The following is a 12,287-nucleotide window of genomic DNA, read 5'->3' as shown; positions in this document are numbered from 1 at the left end:
AATATGCGAATCCCCGCTGCTGACGTTTCTCTTGGCTGCAGAGGCGCAAACCAATGCAGCGATCTTGCGCGTCCGTTCCCATGACGTCACTTCTCTACGTTTCTCTCTCTGCCGTCCCCCTCTCCTACGCTCCGCGTGCGCCTTGGCCGTTCCCGCCGCCCAAAGTTTGCTCACTTATAGCGCAGTTGTTTAATCAAATATCGCGAAAAAAATCTACGTAGGTATGTTATAAGAGGTGATATAATAATAATTGTTAGGGTTTAACGTCTCAAAAGCACCATACGGTTATGAGAGACGCCGCAGTGGAGGGCTCCGTAAATTTTAACGTGCACCTAAATCTAAGCACACGGGCCTCAAGCATTTTCGCCTTCATCGAAACGCGACCGCCGCGGCCGGGATTCGATTCCGCGACCTGCGGGTCAGCAGTCGCGCACCTTAACCACTAGAACACAGTGGCGGGTTGAGAGGTAAAGATTCAGAATTACCAATAAATTCAAGAATTGAAAACCGCTTCAGTGTACTTTTGAAAGAGTACTGAAAGTGACATTTTAAGTTGTTTTCTTGCGTCAAATAAAAGACCAAGTCCTCAAGAGCCTAGAAAATGTGCTGGTAAGTGCGAGTATGTCCTGAAAAATGAATTTCATCGTGTTTTAAAATGCTAGTTTTGGTTCCTACTGTACCCTGACATGCTTGTGGCTCGTATATTTAGATTGAAGTGCACGTTAAAGAACGCTATATGGTCGAAATTCCCGGAGCGCTTCACTACGCCGTCCCGCATTATATATATATATATATATATATATATATATATATATATATATATATATATATATATATATATATATATATATATATATATATATATATATATAGAGTGAAATAACTAGAACAATAAGAATGATGGGTTGGGGCTCATTCGGCAAGCATTATCAAATCATGAATGGTAATCTACCACTATCCCTCAAGAGGAAGGTATATAACAGCTGCATCTTACCGGTACTTACCTACGGAGCAGAAACCTGGAGACTTACAAAGAGGGTTCAACTTAAACTGAGGACGACGCAGCGAGCGATGGAAAGGAAAATGATAGGTGTAACCTTAAGAGACAGGAAGAGAGCAGAGTGGGTCAGGGAACAAGCGGGGGTTAAGGACATCATAGTTGAAATCAAGAAGAAGAAATGGATATGGGCCGGGCACGTAGCACGTCGGCAGGATAACCGGTGGTCATTAAGGGTAACTGACTGGATTCCAAGAGATGGCAAACGCGTGAGGGGGAGACAGAAAATTAGGTGGGTAGATGAGATTAAGAAGTTTGCAGGTATAACGTGGCAGCAGAAAGCACAGGACCGGGTTGATTGGCGGAACATGGGAGAGGCCTTTGCCCTGCAGTGGGCGTAGACAGGCTGATGATGATGATGATAGTACTGGAAGAGCACTACTATATATATATATATATATATATATATATATATATATATATATATATATATATATATATATATATATATATATATATATATATATATATATATATATATATATATATTCCTAGACGAAGGCCGGTCCCACGGCCGAAACGTCGAAATAAACTGTGCTCCGTACGTCGTGTCTCAAATACCTTCCTACAGTACCAGGGCCTGCGTGATACTTCCCATAACCCTTATATATATATATATATATATATATATATATATATATATATATATATATATATATATATATATATACACTGCACCCTGAAGTAACGACACGGTATGAGCTCCTCGTCACGTGCTCGATCAATATGTGACGTTTTCATGGCCACTCCGTGACTTCGTTGGTGACGCACATGCGGCCATTTTGCATGTTTTGGTTGCTGACGTCATCCCAACCAAGCATACTGGTGCGTGAAGTCAGCCGAATTGACACTGTGGCCTGACTTCACGCCAGTGTCGATCTCTGTGGGTGCGCCACGCGAAAATAGAATTTAATGTAAAAATGAGATATGATCATATCCTGAACTTGCTCATAGCCGTCTTCGTAAACAGGAGATTTTTCAGCTTCAAAACATAGTGTCAGTACAGGCTTTTCATAAAAACCGCTCTTATCACCGTGAAATTATTATTTTTAGCTCCTGTTTACTTGTGAAATGCATGACTCAGCGCTAGTTGCTAGTCTGCGCTCGTGTTCGCCATTCTTCCGCTTCCTCAGTCCCTGTGTTTTCGCAATTCACTGCTTTGCGCTGCTCATCTGCACCGTGAACGACGACTCGGCGGTGTGCACCCCCACCTGATTTTTTCCGCATTACCTGTCTTTCTTTTATTGATGCGTTTCGGCTTTACTCACCCAATTCGACCCGGTAGCTTATCTCAATGTCCACCCCTGCCTTTTATTGTCCCCCAAACTTCCCCGTGAGTACAAGAGAGAGGAAAGGGCAGGCTAGCCTCTCGAAATTATCGTCACCCAGCTGAGCGCCAGGTGGGCGAATCACTCTCCCCATCACAAAATCCTGTGGGAATCGAGTCCAGTCACTGGCATTGAGAGCGGGCGCTCCATTGCTTTGACCGCTGGGGAGATTTTGCATTATACTGGCGTTCAGCAACTATTTTCCTTTCTCCTCCTTTATTTACCTATCTGTCTATATAAGCAAACAACCGGTTTCTGAGGCACGCAGCTATAGCCGCCCGTTGAAGCTTATAGCTATAAAAAATACTTTTGCAGAATGCCAAAAAAAAAAAAAAAAGAAATCTTGCTGATGGCTTGCGTCACGCAAGCTTGCTTTTTTACCTCTAAGCCCCTCCTTTCTCTCCATCTCAACAGTAGTCACAACTTTCGAAGAACCAGAAGAAGGGCACCTCTGGCACGTTGTTTGAGGTAAGATAAAGGCGCCAATTTTTGCACCGCAGCATGCTGTGTCTTTGGAGACCAGATATTATTTCTATTTGCCCAAGTAGGACTGCGTGGCGTCGCCTGGAGAGTAAGAACGACTCGCGACAAGGCGGCCGTGGTACCGCAGGCTTAAGTGCAGCTAGGCCACCATAACAGCAGCGTAGCGTCTCAGTTCTGCGGCTTCTGTGAGGGCCTCTGCTGCGAGTCATAAGCACACTGATCACGTGAATCGTCTAAAGGGGCTAAAATTGTCAACAGAATATTTACAAAGACACCTATCTCCAAGTCGGTCATCTCTAGGAGCCGAACACGCACCAGCAGGAGAGTGTTAGTAGGAAGGCAGCAACAAACGCAAGGATTTAGCGCCGCGTGGCCCACACTGCGCATGCGTAGTAGAACGCTAACGTAGCTGCAGCACGTATGTGCCTACGCTACCTTCGGAATTTAGCGTACAACGCGAACCCGCGTACAAGGAGTGGCACGTATACAGGCATGGCGGGCTTATCGAATACAGGGCGTACCGCTTCGTACCGATGCAGTCGTGCGCCTGCACTATTCAGCTCATAAATGCACCACTAATTCTTGCACTTGCATTATATTTGAGCAATGGTAGTTTGCGAGCTGCGTAATAGTGGCAAAATAGCTATGTTTTCCAGACACCTCCCAATTAACTTCGTAGAAAGCTTAACGAGAGTCTGCTGTAGCGGCATCGAGTCTGTGCCTCTGCTGCATCTAGTTTTTCGTCCATTTGCACGTGTTAAAGAATATGACAAGTCAGCCGCAAAGTGTTACGTTTTTAGCGGCAATGTAAAGTGAAATGCGGTCGTATGAATTTGGCTTGTACGCACTAAGGGTTTTTACACCTAGATGTCGCCACATGCATTTGCGTTAGCCTTTCACTCCCTTCCGCTGTACTAAAGGTCTAGTGCGTACCACGCAGTGCACCATGACTTCGCGTTGAGAAACACGTTAAAGCTAACGCAAGTGTTTTACGCCACACTGAAACTCGCTATTGCACCTAGCGTTCGCTGCAAGAACGGGTCGCTCCACCAGTGCAGGGAAGAGCTATTCAACAGGTTTTGCAAATCGTTTATCGCTTGTGTACCAACATAATCAGCTGCTGTTAGACTAAAAGACAACACTAGTACAAATAACCGAAATCTCAGCGAGTAGCCACAGAAACCAAGAAATTCGCAGAAAAACACAATCCCGAAGCATGCAAGTCATCGTATTGCCTTGATTCACGCAAGCTTGCGAACATGTAAACAGCGCCCGCTTAAGAAGCGAGTCTCAAGTCCTGGAATCGCAGCAAGAGCGCGCACGCACCTTGACGTGGTCTAGTAGAAGGCTGGCCGCCACAGAGCCCATGCCAGCCAGGAGGAAAGGCAGGAAGACTTGGGCACACGTGACGCACAGGCTTTCCGTCTTCTCGGGCTCATCCTTGACGTCGAGTCGCTCGCTGGAGCCGCCACTGCCAGGCAGCACGACGTCCCCTGCCGCGGGAAGGTCGCCGTGCGCAGACATCACCGCCGCTGGAAGCTCGATGATGGCCACCTCGGTCTCCTTGGTCGACCGCAAGCTCTCGACGAAGCCCACGCGGCAGTGGCTCGCTGCCAGGGAGAGCATCTCGTCGGCCGCCTTCCTGCATGCCACAACGATAGCAGGGAGCTCAGCCGAACAGTCGTCCGAAAACGTGCGGCAATTCATAGCTGACGCGTTTGATGTTGCAGACGACGTAAGCACATATGACGGGCTCGCAGACTGCATCGCTAGAATGTGACTGCGGTCACGCGCAGGTGGAGGACAGGTGATGATAGTTCGGGGTGGTCAAACCACCGCACCTTTTTCTTTCTCTCAACGCGAGGAGCTTTCACGATAATACTCTCAGGAACCCTGGCACTGACAGAATGGGTGAGTTTTTCTCAGAAACTCATTCAAGCTTCAATGGTCTTCAACTAACAAAAGTGCATGACTAAGAGGGTTACTGAGAAAGCAGGGAGAGTCGCTCACAAGAGGCTTTGCGCAGGATACAAAGCCCTTTGTACCAGCCAGTGGCAGGCGTCCGAATGACTTTTTAACATGAAAGTGTTTTATGCCGGGGTCCACCAAGACTTCAGTGGCGTATTTCCGTCAAGGAAATGACGTCGAAAAAATTTACACAATCAGATGGCAAAGAAAGAAAGGTTCCGTCAACGGGCATCGAACCCACGACTACTCGGTCCGCAACAGATGCCGGGCATGCTATCCACTGCGCCACGGTCACAGACTCCAGAGGCTTTACAAACGCGCCTTCTATATCTACCACGCTCCCGCTCGGCGGGGTGGTGTTGCCCTCTGTGAGCGGTAAGGTAAATTACTGTGGCCTCCGCGATTAGCACCTGCAACGCGTTACACGTCCGTCCCCCTAGATTTTTCGCTTTTACTTAAGTACCGACAACTGCCTCCTTTCACGGCCCTCTCTCACGCGCAGCTGGCGTCCGACGCCATTTTTTCCTAACTTGGAAGATTTACAAAGCCATGTGCGTCTAAGTACATTAGCCACCAGGGGCGTAGCCAGAAATTTTTTTCGGGGGGGGGGGGTTCAACCACACTTTATGTATGTTCGTGCGTGCCTATATGCGTATGTGTGCGTGCCTATATACGCAAGCAAAACTGAAAAATTTCGGGGGGGTTTGAACCCCCCCAACCCCCCCCCCCCCCCCCTTGGCTACGCCCCTGTTAGCCACGCACCTTTCAGCGGACAATATGCTACCGCGACGCGCCTTTCTCCTCCCGTCAACCCCCTGTCATTAGTGAATGGGGGACGCCTTTCACCAGGTGCTGGAAAAGAGGAAGAACATGGCTGCCGAAAACGAGGTTAGCCAATGAGATTCGTCGCCGGCGCTTCAATGGTTGTCGGTACTTAAGAAAGAACAGGGAAAAATCTAGGGACTTTAGTCCGTCCCATTCGGCGCGTTTTCAATAGAAGTTCAATCACGGCCGGTCTAGGGGCGCTCGCTCGCTCCTTCCCTTACGGCCTGAGCAGCCGCCGGGAGTACAATGGAACTTTTTCTATACAGTCACGACGGCGCGCTCCGCGTGAGGGCGTCGCGAGCCAACCGCCCAAAGCGCGTTTCGCCGCATGCGCTTCGTGTTGTAAACCAGCTGTGCCCGGCCAATTTCTCGTGCTAATTACTTCTTTCGGTTGTAGCAAGCGGTGAAGGAAGTACAGGTGCGTGTGGGGACAGCCTGCCTTTCTCGGCACTCGGCAATAGAAGACGCACACGCAGCGCTACTAGCAACAATATTTTTTAAGACCCGACCACCTTATATTCGGTGGAAGCGAAAATGCCTGAGGCCCGTGTGCTTAGATTGCTGTGGCTGGAAAATGAATTTTCAGGCTAAATTAAGCGCATCCAGGATTCTTCTGTCGCCGCTGGCGTTGGAAACTTTACAGACGAGACGTACACTTCCCTGCTTTTCCCCACAAAGTCCACGGTGGAGACAGTCCGATTTCTTCTGAGAAAAGGAGTAAACTATGTGCTCACGAAGAAATTTAACAGTGATCCTATAGAGGCATTGTTTGGAAAATTGAGGGCAATGTGCGGGGGCAATGACGCGCTAGGCGCAAGAGCCGTCACAGCTGCTTTGACCCACATTGTCAAGCAAAAGGCGCTACCTTCAAAAGACATGGGCATTCGCGATGAAAACATTGAAGAAGGTGATGTTATTGAGGAACTTGGAAGTTCTGCGAGAACCTCCTCGCAAACCACCGAACTCTGTTGCCTATTCAGGCTTGGTGTATGTAGATGGTTACATTGCCAAACTCATCACTGATGTCGGTTGCGAAACATGCGCCATGCTAGTGACGACAAACAAAACGAGCAGTCCTTGGTACCATCTTCTCCGTCAGCAAGAAGCCTATGATCTACACTACCCAAAGCCGGAGTTACTATCAATGCTGGACAAAATTGTGACCTTCTTCGAGAAAGCAATCAAATATCTTCCTCGAACGAAAATCCTCGAGACTCTGCAATTGACTGTTGAGCCATACCTTGAAGATTCGCCACTTCTGGACTGACCGGAAGGTGTGGACAAGAGTCACGCGAGAGTGCTGGCTCATATTATTTCTGAAAAGTTTCTCCGGATTCTTCTTATTAAACTACACAAAAAAGTTAATAGATCAGAATGACAGGCCTTCCGGTTTTATTCACAAGCCGTCGCGGAAGCATATCAGGCTGTGACAGACTTGACTCCTTTAAACTGTGATCGTCACTACAGTGTTTTACCAGCAGTGATTTTTTTTTCGGTTCTCCATGCGCATATTGTTGTAGTACCAAGGAAAACATTCTGTTTCCCATTGAAAGGATTCTCTGAAAGTTTTTTATGTTTCCTCTTCGTCTGCAGCGTGGCCGTCCCCACTATGCAGTGACTTTCACTTTTTTGAAGTATTTGTTTCAATATTAAAGCACGAATTAAGATGCCTCCAACAAAAAATGTGCAATTTTGTTATTTTCAAGTACAGCAACGGCCGGCACATACATTTGAAATAAACATTTCCTAAACCATGATTAAACCGTTTCCTCAACGAAATGCAATGTTCATCCTCTTACTTATTCTCGAAGTTACAGAAACCTAAAAAAAAACAAGGTTGTGTTATAACCGCGTCGATGCTTTGCCGAGCAACAGAAGCGGGCTTATGAGCGGCCTGCGCCACCACTTCTTTAAAGCGGAATTTACCAGTGTCATCACATATACTTGCTACCATGTTTCTATCGCATTGGTACCATGAATACCATATAGAGTAACTTCAGAAAGCGCCATGCTAAGTCGGAAGCCGAGCACTCCCTGCGCGCGCTAGCCTCTGCAACGGCCGGTAGTGAGTTGGGGAGCAGTTGGCTCGGAGCGCCCCCACGAAATTGCGGCCATAGGTAGCAACAGCCCCCCGTGCGCAGGCCGTAAAGGAAGGAGCGAGCGCGCGCCTCCAGACCGGCCGTGGTTCAATTTTGTCAATGCCTTAACACACCGCGAAGTGGCGACCATAGCTCATGCGCCGTAAAAGCGTCGGCCTCGCTCATAGCATCACGCTAATCCAAACCAAAAATAGCCCTGCGACGCGCGCCTCCCTCACCTGGCTGTAAAGGCCCGAACACACGTACGCGTGACTTTTTGACGCGGCGTCGCGCCCTCTCCCGATGGGGAGAGAGGGCGCGCGGCCGGGCTACCGGGGCGTCACGACGCGCTTTGCGTTTCCCTCTGGTCTGGCCGTGGTGTTCAATCACATTTTAACATGCCGCGGGATGGCGACCAAGCTCTGCGTCCAATATGCGACGCTCTTCTGGCTATCACACCCCGTTCTCTGATTACGCTTTCACCATTAACTACTACAGCTACCACAAGGGTTTGTTTAATCATTTAATGAACGTTAGTCGTCGGGATGGAGATGTACACTGTAAGCAAAAAAAAAGCCGAGATGGGAGTAAATGGACTTGTCCTCTAGCGCATGCCCCGATGGGGGTTTTATATACCCCGTCCAGGGGAGTAAAAAATTTACCCCCCTTAAGGACGGAGGTTTTGGGTGGACTGATGGGAGTATTTGTTTACATCCATAGGGGAGCTTTTCCAGGTAAGTATGGGAGTAAATTTTTATAACCAAAAAAAAAAAATGCTTTTCGCTGTCGCACCATGCACCGAAGAATCTTTAATTAAATTAGCATCGAAACACGCAAACTCGATCACACGTACACAAACATGCACACAACATTCGCAAAGTAACACAACACTCACACTGACAACCGCTCGCCGCCTGCGCTTCACAACCAAACTTTGGTCACCGAGTATATATAGGCACCACATCTTGACCTCCAATGTAGCTCGGATGGGACACTCCTTTTCCGCGTAATTATGCACCAAACATTCATGGCGTACGTATATATTTGTGGTGGGCTTATAGATACTACTGAGGTACACCCGTCTTTTACTATAAACCCGCCTAACATTCAACGCCACGTATACCACGTTGTTGCCGACGGCGTCGCTAGGCCTCTCGCAGGAGTACGGCACGGCTATACGACGAACGGCGGAGCGCGATCACAAAATGCTTGCTGCTGTGCAGTTTTCGTCGCCGTTATTTTACACACACAATAAAAAAACAGGTGTCCGCTATCCGCGTTAAGCTACGGAGCGATGCACTTACAACGAACGAGACGGCTCGTAGTCGCGGTTCCTGTTGCTCGCAGTGCAGCGGCGGCCGCATGTTGGTTCAATCTACCTCGTATCGGCGCTCGCTTTCTCGCTATACGTTTGACAACGGTGGTTGCATGGCACAAAGAGGCAATTTAAACTTACTCATTCCAGCAGCTTTTATTTTCTGTGAAACATATTCTTTGCTTCACCGGTGGCCGGTGGCGAGACCGGTGTGGCTGTGCGAGTTCGCTACGCGCCGCCGGCTTGGTACCGACGACGTAGCGAAGCCTTCTTACCGCTTAGAAGTTGCAGCCGGTGAAACATCGGTTCGGTGACACTCCGAGAAGCAAGCGTTGCCGGTGGTCGGGGCGAGCGCGTCGCCGGCGCAGCTCTCACACCGGCCGCCGGCCGGCTTGATGCCGACGACGTAGCGAAGCCTACTTCTTACTGCTTCGAAGTTTTAGCCGGTGAAACTCCAGAAACAACCCGCTGACGATCGCAACAGCTTACTTTTGTTATCGATGAAATTATTCTTCGCAGTTCTTCGTAACTCGGCACGTTGAAGCGAGGTATCCGTGGCGTGTCGGAGGCTTGCACTCGTGTGCATGGGCATTGCCGCTTGACGGGAGAATAAACACAGGACAGCCAGCTCGATGTGTTCGCGGTCGGACGCTGGCGCGAGTTGAACTTGTCTCTGACCAGAACGGTTCAGTGGAGAAAATAGTCCTACACGTCTACACAAACCAACCGGCCGTTGCAAATCCTCGCTGAAAATCGTCGCTGCAAACAGATGCCCGTACACACACGCACATTCACACGCACGCACATCACGACCAAAAATGGTTTCTAAAACTCCCATATGGAGTTTCTGACCACGTGACACGCACGTCACGACAAAAATACTTTTTAAACCTCCCATAGGGAGTTTCTAACCACGTAATCTAAAACTCCGTGGGGAGTTTAACAAGGTCATGTCGTTCATAAACTCCCTCATTAAGCAAGGGGCGTTTTACGACGACATGTGCCGACTTCACCCCGCTACCACGGAGTAAATGATTGAGGCATGGGGGTTTTAGGGGCTCATATGCTGGAAAAGCTCCCATCTCGGCTAATTTTCGTTTACAGTGTACCACCAATCATCAAAGTGGGTGCATCCACGTTAAACGGTGCTATAGCTGCCAGACATCAACATACATTGCGCAAACTCTCTTATATTAATGTACAGTAAACATTCAGTTACTTCTGTAAGGGCACGCTTTACTGTCGTGTTATTCCGATTATTATGACGAAGAAATCAACCATGTTGTTTTGCCGGTCGCCCGCGACATTTTGTTCTGCGCTAATATTTCTCACCAGATCTTGAAAGAAATTGAACCCACTCTCATTTGCCTATAGAGTAGCTATGTACATGGGCGTCGGCAGTATTTTGTCTCGGGAAGAGGGGGGGGGGGATACAAACCCGTATTGCATCACACGTGGCTTGGGTGGGGGGGGGGTTCTGGTGTGGCTTGAGGGATGCCTGTGCCCCTTTTGCACCGCCGGCCGACGCCCATGGCTATGTAGGCTTATTGGTAAAGCATTTCGACTGGCTTTTTAGCGTGAGCAAGAAGCAGTGTTGTAGGCGTTACTGAAAAAATAAGGTAACTAAACACGTTACTCGTTACATTATAAAAAAAGGAACGCGTTACCGCCCTACGTTACCTACAAAAAATGTAACGCGTTACCGTTACCGTTACCAAAAAAAAGTAACGGATGTTACCTGTGCCGTTACTCCGCAATCAAATTTTAATCAACGTGTCTTTGCTGCAGGAACCCACAATAAGAGTTTTCTAAACCTCAAATTTATGTTTGACATAAATCTTCTAACCGAAACAACAATTACACCCAAAATGCTGATTTAAGGAGAGAGAATAAACACATTTAATTCGGTAATATTTAAGTGTCGTCTTCGGCGTGGTCTTCCCCTTCCAGGAAAGCATAGGCTTTCGCCGCGTCGACAGCCCTCGCTATCAGCTGGCGCAGGTCTTCGAGGGTGGGACTGGCTAATACCTGTGACACACGGGCATGTTTGAAAGGCCATTGAGTCAATGGCCATCGAAACGCTACAACTCCATCGAACTCGATGGGGTTCTCGCGTTGCCACACGACGGTTTTCAACGGCCGTTGAGTGATTCAGGTGTTTGTCGCAAAAATTTTGTGGCGCTGCTAATCTTATTTTCGTTTTCATGTCGTCGTAAGTCAACTAAAATAAATCCACTTAAAAGCACACATTTGTGCGTTGTTTTGTTCTAAAATATAAAAAAAAGATGTTTATACATAATTATAGGTGCATTATTAGTTATAAGCAGAGGTGGTTATAAGTTTGTTGAACAACGAAACTGTGGCTACGTTGCAACCGCTTTACCCGTCCTGCCGCTTTCCCGGGTTTGCCACGTAGTTTTGCCGTTTTGCCTGGTTTTGCGGTTGCGTGTACACATTTCGTTTCATTACGTGCTTGTTCCGCCGTCATGAGTGACCGCGAAACAGATGACAAGGCCGCTATGGTGTTCTACATGGCTGTGATCATGCAGCTTGATGCTGGGATCGAAGCGGCGAAAGAGGAAGCCGACGCCATCGAGGATGAGCTGCTGCTGTTATCGCGAGCATGCGCAATTCCTACATTCCAAATGACACAAATACTTTAGTAAATAAGTTATAACGCCCATGCACGCTACTTTTAATGCATACTCGTTAAATTTTTCCTTTTCTAATCATGGGTATGAGCACACTGGGAACGAGAGGGCGCGGTGACGCTGTTTCCGCTTCCGTCATTCGATGGCCGTCGAAATTTCAATGGAGTTGTGGAGTGCTCCGTCGACTCGATGAGCCACTGACTCAATAGCCTTCGAAAGTGGCCGTGTGGCAGCGCGTGCATGCCCGTTGAGTCAATGGACCATCGGTTCAATGGCCTTCGAAACGCCCGTGTGGCACGGGTATAAGGCTCGCGCCCAAAGCTCAGGCGTCTAGTCTGGGTTGGATTATGTGCACAAATGTACCAGACCTTAGGAATGTTATAGTGGCTTAAAGTTGCATGTAGAGTTACGTGTGATGGCTTCTGATTCTGGCACATGGTGAAGTCATTTTTTTCAATGAGAGATTATACACAATATGAGATTTAATCATCAACGCTATCCGCAAAGAAATCATGACTGAACTCTCAAGAAATTTGCAGTAATTCTAACGGCGTGTTTCTAGTAGCAAAGTAGATGCGCAAA

At 48.1% G+C, this 12,287-nt stretch overlaps 1 protein-coding gene across 8 annotated transcripts in view; it reads right to left on the bottom strand.

Annotated features, from left to right (window-relative positions):
• Nucleotides 1-12,287, bottom strand: part of LOC119395653 (solute carrier family 41 member 3) — a 488,970-nt gene that overhangs the window by 58,020 nt on the left and 418,663 nt on the right. For all 8 annotated transcript variants that reach the window (XM_037662639.2, XM_037662644.2, XM_037662635.2 and 5 more), the window contains one exon: nucleotides 4,195-4,510. In XM_037662639.2, the coding sequence (XP_037518567.1) occupies nucleotides 4,195-4,510 (316 nt within the window). The remainder of the gene's footprint in view (nucleotides 1-4,194; nucleotides 4,511-12,287) is intronic.

Source organism: Rhipicephalus sanguineus, chromosome 6 (assembly GCF_013339695.2).
Source record: "Rhipicephalus sanguineus isolate Rsan-2018 chromosome 6, BIME_Rsan_1.4, whole genome shotgun sequence".
Classification (NCBI taxonomy): domain Eukaryota; kingdom Metazoa; phylum Arthropoda; class Arachnida; order Ixodida; family Ixodidae; genus Rhipicephalus; species Rhipicephalus sanguineus.
This window is presented reverse-complemented; position numbering and strand designations above follow the sequence as displayed.